Raw genomic sequence first — 23,627 nt, forward strand, 5'->3', positions numbered from 1 at the left:
TATAAAGTCAGCACTGTACACTTTGTATTCTCTGTTGTAATTGAAATCAATATATCTGAAAATGTAGAAAAACATCCAAAATATTTATAATAAACTTAAATTGGTATTCTATTATTAACAGTGCAATTAAAACTGCAATTAATCATGACTTTTTAAAAATCTCACGATTAATTGCAATTATTTTTTTAATCGTTTGACAGCCCTAATTATTATAACTGAAAGTAGAGCCTGAGGCTTCTCTCTCAATTTCCTTCTGTTTGTGGGTTTAAGTTATTGCCTTAACATTATTTAAAATTTAGCTTTGGATATTTGATACCATATGGATATTTTACCCCCACACACTTCTGACAAAATGTACATACTGTTCACAAAGCAAAACCTTTATATTACCTTCTTTTTCTTACACTCTGCTTGTAAATCTAAGGCAAATATCCAGTTATTCAACTGTAATATCCAAATATTTAAACGCAAAACAGAACTGCTCTTCATCACCAACCTTTCTTCTGCTGGTCATATCGTCTTACAGTAAACAGAGCATTATTGCTTTCTGCTTCTTTAGAAGGTTCAGACAATTTCAGAAGACTGTCATCTGTCTTCTTCTGGCGCCATTCATTCCTGTAAAACAGCAACTATGAATTCTCCTTAATTCTGCAAGAGTACTGACTAACCCTCTCTATGGATATCAGAGTAGGATCAGACTACAGAATCCTGCTTCACTAGTAAGTGTTGTGAAGCACAGCAAAATACAATGCAGACTAATTCAGTTTCCTCCATGGAAATACACTACTAGACGTACTGACATTAGCAGTGTTGATCGCTAGTGAAAAGGATGCTTCTAAGAAGGTGCACAACATGAGAATCTGATTCACTGGTAAAGGTCATTTAAATATTGTTCTGCCAGTGCTGCCTGTGAAGCACTGTTGAGACAATGATCAGAAGCACTGACTGCAAAGAGAAAAGCCATAGTCAATTAAATATCTCCTTCCCTTTGTCATTAACATCAGGTATAGGGGCAATATAGCACATTTCAAATTATTTGAGACTTTAAATGGGCACAAGATTCCAAAGTATGAGTTGTTCCCAAGAGAAAAGGTTTTAAACAGAGAATTCCAGCTAAAAGGGTCTTGAAAAGGATGTGCTTAGCACAGAGGGGCTGAGGGAAGATTACTGGAAACCGATAAAAGGAAAACTATGAGTCTTAGGCCTGGTCTACACTAGGCGTTTATGTCGAATTTAGCGCCGTTACATCGAATTAACCCTGCACCCGTCCACACCACGAGGCTATTTAGTTCGACATAGAGGTCTCTTAAATTCGACTTCTGTACTCCTCCCCAACGAGGGGAGTAGCGCTAAATTCGACATGGCCATATCGAATTAGGCTTGGTGTGGATGGAAATCGACGCTAATAGCTCCGGGAGCTATCCCACAGTGCACCACTCTGTTGACGCTCTGGACAGCAGTCCGAGCTCGGATGCTCTGACCAGCCACACAGGAAAAGCCCCGGGAAAATTTGAATTCCTTTTCCTGTCTGGGCAGTTTGAATCTCATTTCCTGTTTGGACAGCGTGGAGAGCTCAGCAGCACTGGCAACGATGCAGAGCTCTCCAGCAGAGATGGCCGTGCAATCCCAGAATAGAAAGAGGGCCCCAGCATGGACTGATAGGGAAGTCTTGGATCTGATCGCTGTGTGGGGCGATGAGTCCGTGCTTTCCGAGCTGCGCTCCAAAAGACGGAATGCAAAGATCTATGAGAAGATCTCTAAAGCCATGGCAGAGAGAGGATACAGCCGGGATGCAACGCAGTGCTGCGTGAAAATCAAGGAGCTGAGACAAGGCTACCAGAAGACCAAAGAGGCAAATGGACGATCCGGATCCCAGCCCCACACATCCCGTTTCTACGAGGCACTGCATTCCATCCTAGGTGCGGCCACCACCACTACCCCACCACTGACCGTGGACTCTGAGGATGGGATATTGTCCACGGCCGGTTCCTCAGACATGTTAGCGGACGGGGAAGATGAGGAAGGAGATGAGGAGGACGAGGCAGTCGACAGCGCTTACCAAGCTGATTTCCCCGACAGCCAGGATCTCTTCATCACCCTTACAGAGATCCCCTACCAACCGTCCCCAGCATTTAACCCGGACACAGATTCAGGGGAAGGATCAGTCAGTAAGTGTTTTAAACATCTAAACATTTATTTTTAACAGAACTGGAATATTAACAATAAGAACAATGTGTTTTTCATGATTTGTTTGCCCTAGGCGCTTAACTATTCAGTCCCAACTATTTAAAAAAAAATCTAACAGTGTCCGGTAGTGCATGATTCTGCTGCCAAAGACGCTCCACTCTTTAGTCCCTGCCAGTGCAGCTACATTAAAATGCGGTCTATGTGTCCGGGGATAGAGCTGAAATCCTCCAGGGACATCTCGAGGAAGCTCTCCTGGAGGTAATTGGAAAGCCTGTTCATCAGGTTCCTGGGGAGAGCGGCCTTATTGGGTCCTCCGAAGTAGGAGACGTTTCCGCGCCAGGAGATCCTCAAGTACTCCGGGATCATGGCTTGCACAGCATGGCGGCATACGGCCCTGGTCTTTGCAGGCTTTCCCGAAGCATCCTTTCTTTATCGCTGTCTGAGATCCTCATTATTGTGATGTCGCTCATGATGACCTGCTTTGAATTAGGTAGGGGACTGTTAGTATTGGGACTGCTTGCCCGTTCCTTTACAGAACTGTAACCGCCGGTTTACAGCCACGCGGTGGAGGCGGGAGAGGGGCAGCATACAGGGATCTTTCCCTGGGACAGCCGCGAGGGGGTGGGACAGGGGCAGAGTTCATGCTTGGCCAATTGCTGGCAGCAGAGACTGGCATTGCTTTCAATGTGAAAGGAGGCCAGTGCTACTATTAAAGTTTTAAGCAGCCACAAGTCTACAGCTTACCATGTCTGCCTGCTACAGAAATTCCGGTGTCCTGCCCCGTTTCCCAGATCGGCAGTGCAAGACCCCAGGCACTGAAAGCGAGGTCCGAAAATTCGACCTTGTCCTGAGTGCGCATGTGATAGGTGCAGTGCATGGTCTTGTTCACAGAGAAAGACTATGTTCTTTGTTCACAACTACATTTATCTTTTGGAGGAATTCACTACCTTTTTCTCTTTCCCACAGCCACATCTGCGACTGTCTCCCAACCCAGCCTGGCATCACACTCCCAGAGGCTAGCGCACATTAGGCGGAGGAAGAAGAAGACGCGAGAGAACATGTTCTCAGAACTAATGGGCTGCTCCCGAGCCCAGGCAGCACAGCAGAACCAGTGGAGGGAGAATTTGTCCCAAATGCACCGAACACACATGGAACGTGAGGAGAGGTGGCGGCAGGAAGACCAGCAGGCGACTCAAACGCTGCTTGGACTTATGAGGGAGCAAACGGACACGCTCCGGCGCCTTGTTGATGTTCTGCAGGAACGGAGGCAGGAGGACAGAGCCCCGCTGCAGTCTATCAGTAACCGCCCTCCCCCGCCACCAAGTCCCATACCCCCCTCGCCCAAAGTCCAAAGAAGGAGGGGCGGCAGAGTCCGTGAAAACTCTCACTCCACCCCTGCAGATTGCTCAAGCACCAGAAGGCTGTCATTCCCCAAAATTTGAAAAGTCCTTTCCTTCCCGCCTCACACAAGCCCCCGTCGAAGTTTCACCCCCCAGTTTCATGTGTGGTTGTTGTTAAAAAATACGTTTCTGTTCATTACTGTTTCCATCATGTTCTTTTGGAGGAGAGTCTGTCTGAAGGGGGGGAAGGAGCTTGGTAATTGGACAGGACAGTCACCTTTAGCAGGGTACAGAGGCGGGGGCAGTCCAGCAGCAGGGCACATACACAGTGCAGTGACTAGTTACCCTGGTCAGTCTGGGAGGTGGTTTTCATGTTCGGGGGGGGGGGGGGGGGTTGCTCTGTGACTTTGTGGCGGGGGAGGGCAGTTACAGATCTTATGCAGCGGTCCTTTTCCTGGATCAGAGCCACGCAGCAGGGGATCTGTAACCCTCCTCCCCCTGCCATACAGTCACATAGCCCCCACATAAACGCAGTCCCGCTCAGGAGGGCTGGCAGGCTCCGTTGAAACAACCAGTCCACCACTGCGAATCCTGTCATTCCTGGAGTTTAGAAGCATCATTTGCATCAGTACACTACACCCGCTCCCCACCACAGTCTGCGTCCCACGTTTAAAACATTCCCGCGAAAACAGTAATAAAGACAACGGTGTTCATTAACAAAATAAAACTGATTTTATTTTTTTGGAAGGGGGTGAAGGAGGTATGTAGCTGGATAGGATAGACAACATTAACCGGGTAAAGAAACGGGGGCAGGTTCAGCTTCTCTTTAAACAAACTTAAAAGTCACTGGTTACCCTGCTCACTGAGGAACCTAGCTTTCAAAGCCTCCCGGATGCACAGCGCGTCCCGCTGGGATCTTCTAATCGCCCGGCTGTCTGGCTGGGCATAATCAGAAGCCAGGCTATTTGCCTCAACCTCCCACCCCGCCATAAAGGTCTCCCCCTTGCTCTCACAGAGATTGTGGAGCACACAGCAAGCTGCTATAACAATGGGGATATTGGTTTCGCTGAGATCACAGCGAGTCAGTAAGCTTCTCCATCTCCCCTTGAGACGGCCAAAAGCACACTCCACCACCATTCTGCACTTGCTCAGCCGGTAGTTGAACAGTTCTTTTTCAGTGTCCAGGGCGCCAGTATAGGGCTTCATGAGCCAGGGCATTAGCGGGTAGGCTGGGTCCCCGAGGATCACTGTAGGCATCTCCACATCCCCAAGAGTTATTTTGTGGTCCGGGAAGTAAATACCTTCCTGCAGCCGTCTAAACAGACCAGAGTTCCTGAAGACGCGAGCGTCATGAACCTTGCCCGGCCATCCGACGTTGATGTTGGTAAAACGTCTCCTGTGGTCCACCAGTGCTTGCAGCACCATTGAAAAGTAGCCCTTTCGGTTGATGTACTGGCTGGCCTGGTGGTCCGGTCCCAGGATAGGGATGTGAGTTCCATCTATAGCCCCACCGCAGTTTGGGAATCCCATCGCGGCGAAGCCATCTATGATGACCTCCACGTTTCCCAGGGTCACTACCTTTGAGAGCAGTACCTTAACGATTGCGTTGGCCACTTGCATCACAACAACCCCCACGGTAGATTTGCCCACGCCAAAGTGGTTCGCGACTGACCGGTAGCTGTCTGGCGTTGCAAGCTTCCAGAGGGCTATGGCCACTTGCTTCTGGACAGTCAGGGCTGCTCGCATCCGGGTGTCATTGCGCTTCAGGGCAGGGGACAGCAACTCACAAAGTTCAAGGAAAGTCCCCTTCCACATGCGAAAGTTTCGCAGCCACTGGGATTCATCCCAGACCTGCAGCACTATGCGGTCCCACCAGTCCGTGCTTGTTTCCCGTGCCCAGAATTGCCGTTCCACAACATCCACATGACCCATTGTCACCGTGATGTCCTCGGCGCTGGGTCCCGTGCTTTCTGACAGGCCTGTGCTACTCTCAGACTTCAGGCCCTCACCGCGGTGCCGTAGCCTCCTCACCTGGTTTATCTGCATCTGCCTCTGGGAAAGGTGGATGATAAGCTGCGAGGCGTTGACAACGGCCACAACTGCAGCGATGGTCGCAGCGGGATCCATGCTCGCAGTGCTGTGGCGTCCGCGCTGTCACTGACCAGAAAAGTGCGTGAACTGATTTCCCGCCGGCGCTTTCAGGGAGGGAGGGAGGGCGGTAGTGACGGACGGATGACGACAATTACCCAAAAGCACCCTAGACACATTTTTTTTACCCAGAAGGCATTGGCGGCTCGACCCAGAATTCCAATGGGCAGCGGGGACTGCGGGAACTGTGGGATAGCTGCCCACAGTGCACCGCTTCCAATGTCGACGCTTTCCCCGTTAGTGTGGACTCACAAAGTCGAATTACTGTCCTTAGTGTGGACACACACGTTCGACTTTGCAATATCGATTCCACATATTCGATTTAAGTGAAATCGAACTACCCTCGTAGTGTAGACATACCCTTAGTCTGTGCCTATTTCTCAAGCTGTTGGTTTTATTTTAAAAATGGAAGCAACAATAGCAGAACCAAGGCGTTTACTCCCCTCTACAACTCTTTTTTCCTGTACAAAATGTACCGATAACAAATTGATGTCACACTTCAGTTTTGAGGGTCTGATCTTGTGAGCTGCTGATGGCCCTCAACTCCTATTGAAGTTAACGGGAGCTGACAAAGCTTAGTACTGTACCAAAAAAGGAGACACCACCTAGCAGGAATGGGACCTGCCAGATGTGGGTGCTTAAATGCATTTCCGACACCAGCAAAAAGGATGGTCACTTTGGACAATAAGCCATATTAATCTATTTTATATTTTCCATGCCAGTTGTTTGCTTCAACCTGAATTTTTTGGGAAAATTTCAGACAAAATAGTTCAACCATTTCAGAGAATGAAGTGAGGGGAAAATATGTTCATTTGCCTAGGTTAAAAAATTCTGGAGACCTTTTCTTTAAAAAGCATTCCCTTGATTTAGAGCAGTGGCTTGAAATTTGGCACAAGAGTTGCCTTCGAGTCAGGTAAGTGCCTTTTGCTGTCCTTGTGAAAATCCACCCAAATCTGGCCAAGTTAGAAGACCATGAAAAATTATAGTTTGCACATGCTCAGTAGAGACTTCTTATATTCTATCAGCTAAACTCCTCAAATTCCCTCCACACCAGTCCAAGGCTGAGCAGGACTGTCTCTGCAACTGCAGCTCTGGATTGCTGCAGGCTGCGCCAGGTCAGGGTCCAGGTACCTGAACTGAGAACAGGGAGACTATTTCTCTGGCTACGTCTACACTGCACACCACTTGCGGCAGCATGTAGGGGATGTGTAGCTACATGCCAGGCTGCGTTCACTGCAATGTGTAGCTACAAGTATCAGTGAAAGGCTCTGTCAAGGGGGAGGCAACGGGAAAGAGATCTGGCAGCGGGGAGCCAGAGTTTTTCTGTGTGGCAAGAAAAGGCTCAAGCAGCAAGGAGCCGCTGGAGCCTTTCCTCACTGCCTCCCCTCTGCCAGAGCCTTTCCCCACATTGGGGAAAGGCTCTGGCAGTAGGACATTACACTGCTAAAAACAGCATTGTAAATGGAGGAGGCATTGTTTGGGTGCGCAGAGAGCTGTGTAGGGTATATACCCACCGGATTCAGGCATGTCCTTACTTTAATCGCCTAAGCAGTGCTTCATTGTCAACACTTCTATTTATACCTGGGCCAGGGGGCAAACAGTGTATGTACTCTACATGCTGCTGTAAGAAGTGAGCAGTGTAGACGTACCCTCCCTGCTCTCAACGACCTTCCTCCTGGAAGGCAGCATTGAGGAGGAAGCTCCAATTCAAATATAGATAGGATACAATGTGGACAAAGTAGGTGTAGGGCAACATATTGGATGAGGAGCTGAGGGGTAGGGGAGAATTGGGATTTGCTCAAGAGACTGGGACAAGAAGACAGAGGAGACACAAACTGGATGAGAGCCCAGAGAGAGTGACTGGGCCTGGGAGCCAATGGGAACAGGAAACATCGGGGTCGCAGGGGTCACGACTAGAGGAAGGGGGAGAGAAAGATGGGATGAGGAGCCATGAAGTGGAGAGAACTGGGATGGGGAATCCAGAGAAGCAAGACATATTTCCTGGGCAAGGAGACTGGATCTGGCAAAGTGAGGAAAATAGGCCAGGGTGAGGAACAGACAGGACTGGAACAGGGACAGGTTGGAGGAGAGGAGGCAAAAGAGGTCACTTGTGTGGAATGGGTAGAAGAATCTGTGCCCACTGAAGAACACTGGCTCTCAAAGCCTAGAATGGAACCCAAGATTCCTGAGCTTCCCGACCTCAGCTGTTAGCAAATATCTATGATACCCACGGGCAAAGTGTATGTCTCATCCCCTCTAGTGCTGTGCCACAAAGAGGATAACAACTTACTACTGCTATCAGTTACTCCATCAGCTCAAGTGGCAGAAGTCTGCATGGTGGTCCGCATGCCAAGAAAGATGTGGAGAAACTGGAGAGGGTCCAGAGAAGAGCAACAAGAATGATTAAAGGTTTTGAGAACATGACCTATGAAGGAAGGCTGAAAGAACTGGGTTTGTTTAGTTTAGAAAAGAGAAGACTGAGAGGGGACATGATAGCAGTTTTCAGGTATCTAAAAGGGTGTCATAAGGTGGAGGGAGAAAACCTGTTCACCGTAGCCTCTAAGGATAGAACAAGAAGCAATGGGCTTAAATTGCAGCAAGGGAGGTTTAAGTTGGACATTAGGAAAAAGTTCCTAACTGTCAGGGTGGTTAAACACTGGAATAAATTGCCTAGGGAGGTTGTGGAATCTCCATCTCTGGAGATATTTAAGAGTAGGTTAGATAAATGTCTATCAGGGATGGTCTAGACAGTATTTGGTCCTCTCGAGGTCCCTTCTAGTCCTAGAATCTATGAATCTATGAAAAGGTTCTACCCCTGCTGATGAACCATACAGGTGTCAATATGATGCCACAATAGAACTTCTGTCTTTTCAGTTGGCTTTTTAAAAAGCCTATGAAATTATGCCCAGGTGCTACGTTAAAAGGACATTGATTTTACAATGTCAAACACTCAAAAGTTAGGGCCAATCTACACTAGAAGTTCTACGGCGGCACAGCTGAACCAATGCAGCTGCACCACTGTAGCATGTCTGATGAAGACGCTTTATGCCGACAGGAGAGAGCTCTCCCATCAGCATAATAAAACCACCTGCCCGAGAGGCGGCAGCTATGTCGGTGGGAGAAGCTCTCCCACCGATATAGCATTGTCCACACCGGCACTTAGGTAGGTGTAGCATGTGTTGCTCAGGCAGGTGGCTTATTCATACCCAGGTTAATACCAGAGTTAAGGCTCCCTGTGCAATCTTAATTCGCTCCCTTGTGCGCATGCATGATACTATCCTTTCATTACATGATCACAATGTTTTTTCCACCTCTGCCTCCTTTAGTGCACAGGATGGACCTGCTCTGGCAATGAATCAGGGTTGTGTAGCGAGGAACACTGCTGTCTGGAGGATCATTGCTTCATTTGCTGTAGATGCTGGAAGGTATGGCGTGAATGATGCAGTGCATTGCCAGAAAAGAGAGGAGGGACTCGTGGTTAAGGCACTTGAATGCTACCCTAGGGAATTGGATTCTATCCTTGGATCTGCCACAGAGTTCCTATGTGATTCTAGTCAAGTCACTTAAACCAAAGCTTTTACAAGTGGTCATAAGCTGCACATTCCTCATTTTGTGGGTGCCTGACCAGAGATCTTGGGGTCTGATTTGCAGAATTGCTGAGCACTCACAGCTGCAACTGAAGTCAATGGGAGCTGTGCTTTGAACATATAAATTACTCTATAATGCTAAGTACTCTAAAAACATCTGATCCTAGTTGTCTCAAACTGGGCACACAGAGTTAGTGGATACTTTTGACCTTAATCTCGCCATCTCTCTTCTCCATATCTGTAAAATGGGGATACAACTCCCTCATCTCACAGGTGTGTTGTGAAGATAAAGTAATGTTTGTGAAGCACTTTCATACTATATCAATGACTGCCATAAAAAAATCCCATGGAAAAAATAATTCTGTCTTCAGAGCAGAATTGGAATAGCACGCAGTAAGTAAGGCATGAGAGGGCTACACATTGAACTATCAGGATAAAACAAAATATTGAATAGCTGCTCATTGAATAAGTACTGTATGCTGAATGAAGCAGGGGGCCTGTGGAAAAAAATAGTATATGATCATATAATTGAAGACTATCATAATGCATACAAACAAAGGGGCCAAATTAAGGTTGCACAGGCAACTTTAATTCTGGCATTTCCTAACTTCTGAGTGCTTGACTTTCCCATCTTAAATAATGTTATTTTAACCTGTGTGGGTATGTTGTCTGTCTGTCTGTTTGTCAATCACACAGAGTTTCCCATTTTAAGAGACCCTGCAAAAGTCATCAGGAGTTTCTGGCATTTAGTTTAGTACCACTAATCAATCTTCCCCAGACATTTGACACATACCATAAACCAAACATTTATATGCAAACACAAACATTTCCCCTTTACATAAATACAGATAAACTCAGTTCATCTTATTTTCACTGATAGTACAGTACTGATAGTGAATATTACTTTAAAAGGTGACCTGCATGGATATAGGAATAATCAAACAGCTGTGAAAATGTGCTGAATCCTTCAAATAGCCAGGAGGGCTGGTATTCAACACACACAACTTACTTTCCCCAGGTTTCTATACAGCTATGATCTGCCCAGGATCACCATGGTGATGGGTCACCTCTGGAGATGGTCTCAAGGTGTAAGGTAATTCAAAGGGGAGGATTCATGGGTTTGTTTTTGAACACACTGCAAAGCTGTCTCAAGGAATATTTTTTAAAATATTCTTACACCCTGTGGAAAATAAATGAGATTCCTAATATAGTGTTAGAATTACAAATAAAACACAGTTACTTTCAAGGCAAATTGGTGGGTACTTATGGGGCTTAGTTTCTCACTTCTTTTTCCTGTTTACTAATTGTAAAATCTGATTAGCTAGTAGTTAGTAATAATTTTTCAAGTGTGGAAAACACTTAAAAATAAGATTTTCACACTGTTGGATGGGGATTAACACATGGAAAACAAACAAATTAGCAATTACCTTATCTATCTTTTATGGGAGTTCCAGAGACTTCATAATATGCTTGCAAATTTCCCACCCCTTATGTCCCTCTTCCCAAATTCTTTTGTATAACAAATGCTAAAATGAGGGAACAGTTAATTGTTCAGCTCTGGGCTATCAGATGATCTGGGAATATTGCAAGTGGCTCACAAAAGGAACTCTGTGATTTGATGAATTCTGGGTGCCTCTGCAGCACCCATCAGATCTCCAAGGGAATGTCTACACTGCACTCAGAGATGTGATTGAAGCACGTATAGACATATCCAAATCCAACCTAACTTTGATCTAGCTAGCTTGAGTACTAATACCAGTCAGTGCAGGCTAGCTGCTCCGGTAAGTACTTAGGGTCCTGGGTAGGCTTGTACAGCCCATGCTGAAGCATGTGATACTTCAGTGCTATTTGTGCTCTCACTGACTAAATTAAAGCTAGCTTGGGTATGTATTCAGGAGCTTCAGTCACAACTCTGACTGCAGTGTAGACATACTCTGAAGCAATTAAAAGGGCTCAACATCTAGCGCTATTTACTAATGTTTTCATCTTCTAGTCTAAATTTACTACTTTTAAAATCCCAACCACGGTTTTTTAGCTGGCTGAAATGGGAATAAGACAAGACAGACGGCTGTGATCAGACTATGATTAGAAGAAATATGTTTTTGTGGCGTGCTGGGTATGTCTATGTAATACTATTGTAGACGAGTTATTAATTCAGGTATAGTAAAACAGGAGGTTTGAGTTATTTTCCTTTAATTCTTAGCTGTATCTTCTTGTTAAGGTTACCTGCACATTTATAAACATCTTATTTTGTTATTGTAAATATTCGGTGAATAGATTTCCCATTCTTCATAAGAGTTTCAAATCTGTTTTTAGAATGGTGAGGTGTGTGTGTTAACATCTGAAGTAATGCTACTTACAACAATGACAGAGGTCTTATAAAAAGGTACCTCATAAAAATTCTGAGATGCATCTTACTGTAAAAGCATCTTACTGATATGAAAGATTCAAGGTGACAACCTTAAAGAGACAGGAAGACCATCCATTCTGGCGGGCAGATAGGCCAACTCAGAAAAATCAAATTAAAAATACAGTATCATGAATGCAAACAGACATGCAGGAAAGAATGGGGGTCATTCTGTATTCAAATTTACACCAAAATTTTCCTTGTTAAATTCATACATGGTCACAACACATCTAAAATAGGAAACAGAACTCTGAATAAGGCTTTACACACACACTGATGCATTCTGATTAAATAATAAGCCACTCTGGGTTTGCTCATCACCATGTGATACCTCTCCACATGGGAATGGGCCACTGGAGCCATGTGGTGGGCCTAGATATAGGGGTTGTTGCTGGGAGCTCAGCCTAACTCTCTCATCCCCCTTCACGGAGAGACTGTCCACTCATCGGGTTCCCAGTGCACAGTGAACTGCTGCAGCTGTGTCTCAAAAATGGGTTGCAAGAATATTTTATCATAGATATTATTATGAAACTAACATAAGGGTTGCTCCCAACTCCCCCGATAATACACACACATTTAGTTACCTATGTAATATCTTGTCTATTCAACTGACAAGAAGTTGCAGTTTAAATTACATGTCGGAACTGGAGTGAAAAGCATCACTAATCTGACACCAGAACCGCTAGATTACAAGGCTACTATATACACTGGGCTTAATTCTCCATTGCCTTGCACCTTAAAGCATTCACCCCGGACAGGTATCGAGACAAAATAAGTTATTTATACAGTATCAGTGTGGGGAAAGCGGTGTATTCAGAAGGTAAGAAGTGATTTAATACGAGTACCTCAGTTTCTGCTTTTTTCCCGAGTGCTACAAGCAATTCTCTAATACCAACCATTTGAAAAGTACTGATGCATTTTTCATCAAATGGGGCCTGATACTGCATCACCTACTCACATGAGAAATCCCATTAACTTCTCATGGGGTGCAGGATCAGGCTCTATCGCCACTTGCAATGGACATCTCTGGCCTTTCTACACGCAGTGGATTAAAATTTCTCCTGCCACTAAAAAATTATGCTTCCCTACTACAGACATTGGAGGGCAGATTTTCAGAAGATGGTATCAATTTCTACACCCACAATTTTAAGTCACTTGGACAAGTATATACCTGATTATACCCACAAATCAGTTATTTACATGTTCAAGTGAATTAAATGGCAGGCATAATAACTGACTGCCCTGTGGAGGCGCAAGAATGGAGAAGCCCAGCTAAGGCCTCCAACATGTATTATTATTATATAAATATTATAAATTAAAATATATATTTATTGGCCCTTTATATCCACAGTACAAAACTGGATACTTTTTCTACACCAAAGGCATGATTCTCATTCATACTGAGGCCCTTATTCACTGCTCTGGTTATGTCAAGGAACCTTAATGAGGATGTACATGTATTTGAACCCACTATAAAGGCCTTGTTACTCTGCCAGAGCTGTGTAAATGAAAATCAGATTCCAAAGGTATCCTGTACAAAACTACCAGGTAGAGTTTGAAGACTAGAAACAAACAGAGCTTGTCTAGAACAGTAACTTCACTAGCAAGATGTGCAAGATGTTTCAGCATTGCTACTTTTACATCACACATTTTAGACAGACTTCTCAGGTTTGTAAGCAGTCTTATCAGCATTTACTCATCACCATTAAAAGTAACATTTGATTCCAGAAAATTGGTTTCTCCTATTAACATGCCTCATCAAACAGGTCCAACATTTTTACTTAATGCCTGGGGTCAGAGAAGATTATTACAAAATAAACATGAGAAATTAATCCCTCAAGCAACAAAGAAACCCTGCTACAAAGCAAGCTGAGAGAACCAATTTCTGAAACACTTAGTTTCAGTGAATGTAACTGGAGAAGATATTGAAAAAACATGTTCATGCTTGGCTTGAATAAACTAATTTTTAAACATAGCGCCACCTTCATTCCCATCTAAAAACTTCAGTAGAGGGAGCCTAAAGTTCCTTCATCTCAGTTTAACACACTTCACCTGTCGCTCTGCAGTGTCTTCACAAAGCATGCACTTGCTCATGCTTATTGTGACAGATATGGCAAATTCCTGCAATATCCTAGGCAAACCTTACTGAATTAAGTTTAAGTAGTTTAAGAGTTAATTCCATTAAAAATGCAAATTTGATGTATTATTGTGGGATTGTATGTAATGTCTCTAGGGAGGAGACATGGTTAAGTAAATTCTGGGAAGTGTTACGAGAGCTTCAGAGAGTTATTTGAAACAAAATGACTTTTTAAATTAAGCGGGTTTCCCAGGAAATCTCTATGGAGAGATGTATGCCAATGTAACTCTGTTAGTTATGAAAGTACCTACCCAGACTTTTGAAGGAGAAACACATTGTCTACAAATTACCTATTTCCAGATCAAAGACCCTGGCTCTATAAAGGAGGGACTAATCTTTTCATGGGTGTGCTTGTTCTGATCTAATAGCTATTATGAACTTGTGAACACAGAAAATCCCCTCGGTGGGGTCTGAAAAACTGTATACCTGCCAGAGCCCTTGTTAAAATTGGGGTGATCTCTGGTATTCTTATTAGCATGCGTATAGGTTCTTTTATTATTTTAATATGTTTTCTCTGTAATGCGTTTGCCTTAAGAATAAACATGTATGTTTAGGAAAAGCTGTATGGTAATTTATACATATGGGCAACTACATTGTTTATAATCTTTGAAGAGAAGGCAAAGCAGCCCTGCTTAGTCAGTCTGATTTGCTGGGGAATTCACAGTGTAGGCTGGGAACTGTGCAGCCTGGAAAAAATCTGGTCAGGAGAGAGAGAGAGACACACACACACACACACACACACACACACACGTCTTTGCTCAAGAGATTTGATGGCTGGGAAGCTTGAGAGTGGGTGCTCTTGATGGACCACGAGGGGGGGGAAAATACAGGTGCAGTTGCCCTGCCTACACCGTGAACTGTAAAACTGATCAGAACTGGTTACATAATGCGAAGAAGCAAATCAGCTGTTTCAAAACTGAAATGTCTGTACTGCCTTTTCTAATATACTGCTTAAAGTGAAACCTATACAGCAGCTGCCCCTTAGATATTTATCAGTGAGTAGAGAGAGTCCATGCTCACTATTCCATGTATAATTTACCTGTCGTCTCTCAGTTCTAAATACAATGAACTATCTACACAATTTCACATACAGTCTGCTCTCTATGAACACTCGTAACTGTCATTCCAAAATTATATCCAGTCACAGCAGAATACAAATCCCACCATTTCCATGCTAAAGGTGCTGTTGTAAAACATGCATGAGCTGATTTATACAGCCAAGTATGTCACCTTCAAACTATGTGGTTAATATCCAACACACTGAGATTTTTCTTAAGTCTCATCCTGGGGTAAGTAGCGGCAAACTGGTTTCAGAGCCAAATACTAGCTTGTCAAGCCTCATCCGACTCAGCACTTCACATTGTTTCTTGAAATGATCCTGGTTATAAAGAGACAGTGAAGACTGAAAAAAAAGAAGCGCCTCGATAAAGGAATAATGGGATGCATCTGCCTAATACCATTACATATATGCCTTAAGCTCAAATCAAGTGTTTGTACTGCATGCTAACTTGCAAAATGCTCGTGTTCGCATCAGGATTTTAAGGATGGGGAGGAGGGTCATTAGTGTAACTGCAGTGGCACTGGTGGCGGCTTGAGCTAGCCACCCAAGTACATACTCGGGGGTTACGTAAGAATGTTTGCTGGTGGCTAGCCTGAGCTGCCGTCGCCACACTGCTATTTTCAGATGCTAACTTTTGTGGCGCTAGTGCATCTATGTCTAGCTGAGCTGGGAATCACACCTCCCAGCTGCTGTGTAGTCATAACCTTTATTTCATTATTTCCCCCTTCTCTTTTATTTTCCTTTGTTCTTGATGCTGTTTTTCTTTTAAGCAGAGAGACGAGCACAGAAAGAGGAGAGACGGAATAGTTCACTTTGCAAATGCAGAATGAAACTTACATTATGTCATCCTAGTCAGCTTCATTTCTACAGCTAATTCCATACATAAAGCATTTCTGTTGTACTGAAGTCTATATAAACATGGAAATAGGAAAAATAGAAAGCTAAAGCAATGAGAGAGGCAGTCCTTGCTGCACACTGATGATGGGGTTGAGACCAGTTGTGGATTTAGGAAGAAGAACAGGACTAGCATATACAAGTGCTTTGAGCATATGTCAAAGAAAACCTAGAACCAAGATAGCAAATATCACAGCAGCAGGCAAGTGACATAATGATTAGTTTTGGACATAATTTCAAACCAACATAGTCATATTAAAACCTTGTAATCATATCTACACATAAAACATTGATCTATTCCAAATCTAAGTTCTTTTATTAAAAAAAGGTGACCAAGTAATGTCAGTTGTAGCAAGAATGAGAATAATGTAATGTTAAAATGATGGGTTGTTGCAAATACTGTATGTTAGTTTGCACTCAGGAAATTCAACTATTGCTTCAAGTCAGATTCTCATAAAAACAGTTTCACAAAAGTTATCTTTTTCATGACAAGTTGTTTCAGAGAGAATAAGGCTAGCAAAATCAATAATGAAGAACATACCTTTTAGATATAAAAGGGCTTTGGTGAGGAGGACTTAATATGTGACATGTCTGCAAGTTGGCAACAGATGATGAGGGTGGTTGACCTGATAGCAACTTGTCAGCATCAGATAAATTAGCATCTGTTATAAGCGGTCTCTTTATGTATTTTCTTCCAATTTTCATCCTCAGGACATTCTTCAAAATAACTTTGGGTTGCCTGCCATACATATAACAATAAATGATAAATGCTGCACTGAAATCTAGATAAAGAAACTTTTAGTTGAATCCATGTAACTTAGTGGCTTGGAAACACCAAATATCATTACTACTAACAAAAGTACCATTTTGTTCATGGTCCTTTACTGACATAAGACAAGATCTCTCCACCAAGAAGCTTACAATCTACGTCAGGCAGCTAACACAAAGAACAATGACAACAGACCATGGGTAGGAAGTTGGGTAGTCAAGAGGAGACAAGGGGGAAAACCGACGTAACTTTAGTTCAGCGACAGTATGTTAGCATATTGTTGCACTTAGACTGCCTTTGACATCTCAACTGAGGATTTATCATTCCCTGTTCACATAAAATTTATCTCAGAATAACTTCCATGCAAAATCTCAACACTGATAGAATTGCAGAGTGATCTTAAAAATTCTCCTAGGAACCGGAAGTCTCCAATAAAACAAATCTTATTGTCAATCACTCTGATTCACTCGCACCTCTAGCCATCAGCTGGCAAACAGTATATATGTAAAGCATGTAACGGACTCTGTAATTAATTCTGGCCATTTGTCACAAATCCCAGGTGTCACTCTGACATATATCAGGAGATTGTGAGGCTGAGAAGAACATCTACATGTGTCAGAAGAGATGAGCACCAAAAATAGGTCAATCAAAAACATCAAGAGATGACAAAATGCATTTTATCAGTGGTTCAAATGTACAAGACTATCGAAGTATTTAACATGTGTGATCACAGTCAATTTGCTGTTTCAGGTTGCTAATAGCTCTCTTCCCTCAAACTCTGGTGCTTATGCTCTGCAGTTCCTATTGTGATTTCTTTCAGATGATTATGATGATGTACAGCCACAGCCTTTTCTGAATTTGGTATGAATGATGCTGCCTCCTAGCTATGCCCTGTAAACACCTCCCTCTGTCTTCTCTCTCTGTGAATTGATCCACCTGGGTCACTTTCCAGCATAGCATGTTGTGGTGTCTGATGTCTTTCTTTCCACTCCTGTTCTGCTGAGAGGTACAAAGTCCTTTTCAAGGGAGCCTTGGTGTTTGCAGAGCAGCTGTCAATTTGCCAGAGCTAGCACATAGGTGGTCTGTGATGAGAAGTATGACTTGGAAGAGAGTCAAAATCAGATCCAGAAGAACAATCAGAAGAGGAAAGAACTGTAGACAGTTAGATGTGAATGTGTTTTCTTTTCACCGGAGAGTCCAATAAGCTGGACCAGAATTAATCAAGCTCTAGACACCAGCTCATCAGAAATCCCACAAGACTGTGGTTGGTACAGGCACACTCAAATTATATGATCCAAAGTGAGTCACAAGAGTAAGGCTTGTGATCAAGACAACGGGTAATATCTACAATGTAATAAGGAATACTTTCCCATAAAAAACAATTGCAAGCAAATGATTATGATTTTTAGTCAAATGAAGCAAAGATCCAGGACGTTAAGACTTAATCAGTATTGAACAACATACCTTTTGGATATAAAAAGGCTTTGGAGAGGAGGATTTAATATTTGCAATAGCTCTAGGCTGGCAACGGAGGATGAGGGTGGTCGATCTGATTGCAACTTGTCAACATCAGATAAATTAGCATCAGTTATAAGCTGGCTCTGTGTGTATTTTCTTCCTATTTCTGTCCTCAGGACATTCGTCAACATAACTTTGGGTTGCCTGCCATACAGACAATAAGACACAATAAATATAGTGCTGAAGTCTAGAGAAGGTACATGAATTCAAAAAAGTTTCTTTAAGGACTCTGTAGTCCCTGCAATAACACTTTTCATCTTGGCTAGAGGTATATTTGCTCAGCTGATGACTTGCAAAACTGCTCTTTGTACAGATGGAGAGTCAAGACTGATTATCTTGGGTCACAGCATCCCTTTCAGGATTTTGCATTCTGGCATCAGTGACTAGCCCAAACACACGTGCATGTACGGGGGTAAATTTTTAGTGCAGCAAAATCTCCACACATGCTGTATCACCTCTATTAAAGTTCACAGAACTGGTGCTACCAGAGCCTCAAACTGCACTGAAACTGTAGATCTGAGCATCTTCAAGACAGACTGTACCAAAGGGCGAAAACAGGGGGTCATACTGTGGCAACACTTTAAGGACAATAAGGCATTTAGCGGCTCATGCACCGATTCAAAATGAGGTTTTGCAAGAAAATTATGCTATTACCATAGCCAAATATTTTGTCAGATTATCACCTTGATTTTTATGTCCCAACATTAAAAATTACTGGTCATCTACATTTGAGAAATTGTATGTAATTATAAATTACAAGGTCAGTTCAAGTTACTATTAAAGTTGCTTACATGAGGTGTGCTACATAACAAAGTTTCTTGACACCATAAATGACTGTTTCTTGGGAGCAACTAGTCCTGGAACCCACAGGAGGAGAGGCAATTATTGATTTAGTCCTAAGTGGAGCACAGTATCTGAATATGGGTGAATATAGCTGAACCACTTGGTAATAGCGACCATAATATAATAATTTTAAACAGCCCGGGGGGGAGGGGTGCACCACAGCAGCTCACCTCAATAGCATTTAATTTCAGAAAGGAGAACTACACAAAAATGAGGAAGCTAGTTAAACAGAAATTAAAAGGTACAGACCCAAAAGTGAAATGCCTGCAAGCTGCATGGAAACTTTTTAAAAACACCATAATAGAAGCTCAAATTAAATGTATACCCCCCAAATCAAAAAACACAGTGTAGTAAGAGGACCAAAAAAGTGCCACCATAGCTAAACAAATTAAAAGAAGCCATTGGGGGGGGGGGGGGGGGGGAAGCACCCTTTAAAAACTGGAAGTTAAATCCTATTGAGGAAAATAGAAAGGAGCATAAACTCTGGCAAAATCAAGTGTAAAAGTATAATTAGGCAGGCCGAAAATTTTTTTGAAGAGCAACTAGCCAAAGACTTAAAAAGTAACAGCAAAATTTTTTTAAAGTACATCAGAAGCAGGAAGCCTGCTAAACAATCAGTGGGGCCACTGGACAATCAAGGTGCTAAAGGAGCACTCAAAGATAAGGGCATTGTGGAGAAACTAAATGAATTCTGTGTATTAGTCTTCACTGCAGAGGATGTGTGAGAGATTCCCACACCTGAGACATTCTTTTTAGGTGACAAATATGAGCAACTGTCCCAGATTGAGGTGCCAATGGTTTTGGAACAAATTGATAAATTAAACAGTAATAAGTCTCCAGGCCCAGATGGTATTCACCCAAGAGTTCTGAAGGAACTCAAATATGAAATTGCAGAACTACTAACTGAGGTATGTAACGTATCACTTAAATCAACCTCTATGCCAGATGACTGGCGGATAGCTAATGTAACACCAATTTTTTTTTTAAAAAGGCTCCAGAGGCAATCATGCAATTACAGGCCAGAAAGCCTAACTTTAGTACCAGGCAAATTGGTTGAAACTATAGCAAAGAACAGAATTACCAGACACAGAGATGAACATGATATGTTGGGGAAGAGTCAACATGGCTTTTGCAAAGGGAAATCATGCCTCACTAATCTACTAGAATCTTTGAGGGGGACAAAAAACATATGGACAAGGGTGATCCAATGGATACAGTCTACTTAGACTTTCAGAAAGCCTTGGACAACGTCCCTAACCAAAGGCTCTTAAAGCAAAGTAAGCAGTCATGGGGTAAGAGGGAAGGTCATGGATCAATAACTGTTTAAATGATAGGAATAAATGGCCAGTTTCCACAATGGAGAGAGGTAAATAGTGGTGTCCCCCGGGTCTGTATTTGGACCAGTATTGTTCAACATAGTCATAAATGATCTCGAAAAATGGGTAAACAGTGAGGTGGCAAAATTTGCAGACGATACAAAACTACTCAAGATAGTTAAGTACAAAGAAGATTGTGAAGAGTTACAAAGGGATCTCACAAAACTGGGTGACTGGGCAACAAAATGGCAAATGAAAATCAATGTTGATAAATGCAAAGTAATGCACATTGGAAAACATAATCCCAACTATACAAACAAAATGATGGGGGTCTAAATTAGCTATTATGACTCAAGTAATGGATCTTGGAGTCACTGTGGATAGTTCTTTGAAAACATCCACTCAGTATGCAGCAGCAGTCAAAAAAAGTTAACAATGTTAGGAGCCATTAGGAAAGGGATAAATAAGACAGAAAATATTATAATGCCTCTATATAAATCCATGATACGCTCACATCTGGAATACTGTATGCAGATCCAGTCACCCCATCTCAAAAAAGATAGATTGGAATTGGAAAAGGTACAGAGTTCGGCAACAAAAATGATTAGAGGTATGGAACAGCTTCTGTATGAGGAGAGATTAAAAAGACTGGGACTTTTCAGCTTAGAAAAGAGGTGACTAAGGGGGGATATAATAGAGGTCTATAAAATCTTGACTGGTGTGAAGAAAGCAAATTTAGTGTTATTTACTTCTTCACATAACGCAAGAAATAGGAATCACTTAATTAAATTAATAGGCAGCAGGTTAAAAAAAAAAAAAAAAGGAAGGAAGTACTTCTTCACACAACGCACAGTCAACCTGTGGAACACTGTGTCAGGGGATGTCGTGAAGGCCAAACTATAACAGGGATCAAAAAAGAACAAGATAAGTTCATGGAGGATAGGTCCATCAATGGCTATTAGCCAGGATGGTCAGGGATGCAATGCCATGCTCTGAATGTCCCTAGTCTCTCTTTGCCAGAAGCTGGGAATGGATGACAGGGGATGGATCCCTTGATGATTACCTGTTCTGTTCATTCCCTCTGAAGCACCTGGCATCGGCCACTGTCGGAAGACAAGATACTGGGCTAGATGGACCATTGGTCTGACCCCAGTATGGCCATTCTTATGTGCTGCATTTGCTCTGCTAGATGAGACTGAAGTCTCTTTTGCACTGAATTGGTTCTGCAGCAAGGAATGCAAAACAGCAACTTCGCTTAAGCAACTTTGCTTCTATGGAGATTGTATATATAAAGTGAGAAAGATGAAGACTAAAGAATTATACAGACTATGGGAGGAATTGCTTTTATATAAAGAGAAACATCTTTGTGCAAGTGAGAGGTATGTGCCAGGCAGATACTATGAGGCTCAGAGAAGGTGTGAACATAAGAACCCATACGGAGTCAGACCAAAGGTCCATCTAGCCCAGTATCCTGTCTCTTGACAGTGGCCAATGCCAGGTGCTTCAGAGGGAATGAAAAAAAACAGGTAATCATCAAGTGATCCCTCCCCTGTTGCCCATTCCCAGCTTCTTGCAAACAGAGGCTCAGGACACCATCCTGCTGATATAAAAAGAGCCTATGTATTTCCTCCCCCTGCTCCAAGATAGGTGCCCTATATACCAGTTGAGGATGCAGATAACCAACACTGCATTCGTAAACTTTAGCAACAAACAAGCATCCACACTAATCTTGCCGACCAGGAGCAAGGAATCATTTCCCAGGTAAGCTTGTCAGTAACCGATTACAGGAGTTAAGTCTTTGTGATAAAGCAGTCACTACTTCACCCAATCCTGACATATATTTCAATGAAATGCTTACAATGCCAGGCTAACAGGAAAACATTACACACCTTTTTCAAGAAACTCAGGTATTTCTACAAAAAAATTTCCCAAAGAACTAAGTGGACAAGAATCAAAAGCTTGAAGAATAAAAGCACCCATCCTACATACTCCAGAGCAAGTGCTGCTAAATGGACGCCAGTGAAGTCTGGTTCCAGGTCCTGATACCTGCCTCTGAAAGAGTTGTATCCCTTCTGTAAAAAAACTATTTTTAAAAGCCTCATATATGCTTTAAGGAAAAATTAAGTTAATTGATCTGGTACACAAATAGTAAAGTGAATTTTACAGCACAGATAGTAATAATAAATTGTGCTATTTCATCACAGGATCTGAAAGTGGTTTATGCCAATTAATAACGAAAGAGGGGTAAGTGGTTTGAAAATGGGATTAGGAATGAAGAACTCCCTCTGTGGCCTTGGGCAAGTTGCTTGACCATATTCAGTCTTATTTTACCCATAAGTAAAATAGGAATACAATGTACTTGCTTCATTGGGGTATTGTGAAGATTACTTAGTGGTTGTGGTGCATTCTAAGTATTAAACCACAGCACTCTTATTAAATTCGTATTTTCAACATTTTATAGACGAATAGGCATAGGGAGGTTAAGTGAATTAATGAAGATCACACATGTTTGCTGGGAAGAAAAGCTAGGAATCTTTGTTTCATCCTGCTGCTCACATCTCTACACCAGAGTCCCTCCTGGATAACAGCAAAACCTTACAAGATACACACCTGCTTAATGATGAGTCCACATGTACAATTACATTTTGAGACCTAACAATTATCCAGTTTTTAATCCATTTAATGTGTGCCATGTTGATTTTTATTGTTCTAGTTCTCAATCAAAATGTCATGTAATATCAAGTCAAATGCCCTACATAAGTCTAATTATATTACATGAGCCAATCTTGTAAACTCACCAAAAAAAGATATCAAGTTAGTTTGACAGGATCAATTTCCCATAAACCCATGGTAATTGGTATTTATAATTACCCTCCTGAATTCTTTATTAATCAAGTCCCATATCAGCATTCCATTATTTTGTCTTGGATCGATGTCAGGCTGACAAGCTGATAGTTACCCAGGTCATCCCGCTTATCCTTTTTAAACATTGGACAGTATGTTTATTAGCTTTCTTCTAGTCTTCTGGAATTTCCCCAGTGTTCCAAGACTTATTGAAAAATCAACATTAAGAGCCTTGAAAGCTCCTTGGTCAGCTTTTAAAAAAATTGGACGCAAATTATCTGGATCTGCTGATTTAAAAATGTCTAACTTTAGTAGCTACTCTTTAACAGCCTCCTGAGTTACTACTGGAATGGAAAGCATTTCATTATCATCGTAAGACAGGACTACATTTTCTGGCTTTCTTCCCAAATACAATACAGGAATATTTATTGAACACTTCTGCCTTTTCTGCATAATTACTGACAATTCTGCCATTTCCATTTAACAATGGACCTATACCATTGTTAAGATTCCTTTTGTTTCTAACATACTTTAAAAACTGCTTACTGTCCTTAACTCTGCTAGCCATTAGCTTTCT

At 42.5% G+C, this 23,627-nt stretch overlaps 1 protein-coding gene across 1 annotated transcript in view; it reads right to left on the reverse strand.

Moving 5' to 3' along the window:
• The window catches only part of SENP7 (SUMO specific peptidase 7), an 81,665-nt gene that overhangs the window by 40,297 nt on the left and 17,741 nt on the right, over positions 1-23,627 (reverse strand). Inside the window, exons 5-7 of the mRNA XM_065401666.1 lie at positions 17,994-18,191; positions 16,302-16,499; positions 497-615 (exon numbers count right to left, since the gene is read on the reverse strand). Of these exons, the coding sequence (XP_065257738.1) occupies positions 497-615; positions 16,302-16,499; positions 17,994-18,191 (515 nt within the window). The remainder of the gene's footprint in view (positions 1-496; positions 616-16,301; positions 16,500-17,993; positions 18,192-23,627) is intronic.

Source organism: Emys orbicularis, chromosome 1 (assembly GCF_028017835.1).
Source record: "Emys orbicularis isolate rEmyOrb1 chromosome 1, rEmyOrb1.hap1, whole genome shotgun sequence".
In the NCBI taxonomy this organism is placed as follows: domain Eukaryota; kingdom Metazoa; phylum Chordata; order Testudines; family Emydidae; genus Emys; species Emys orbicularis.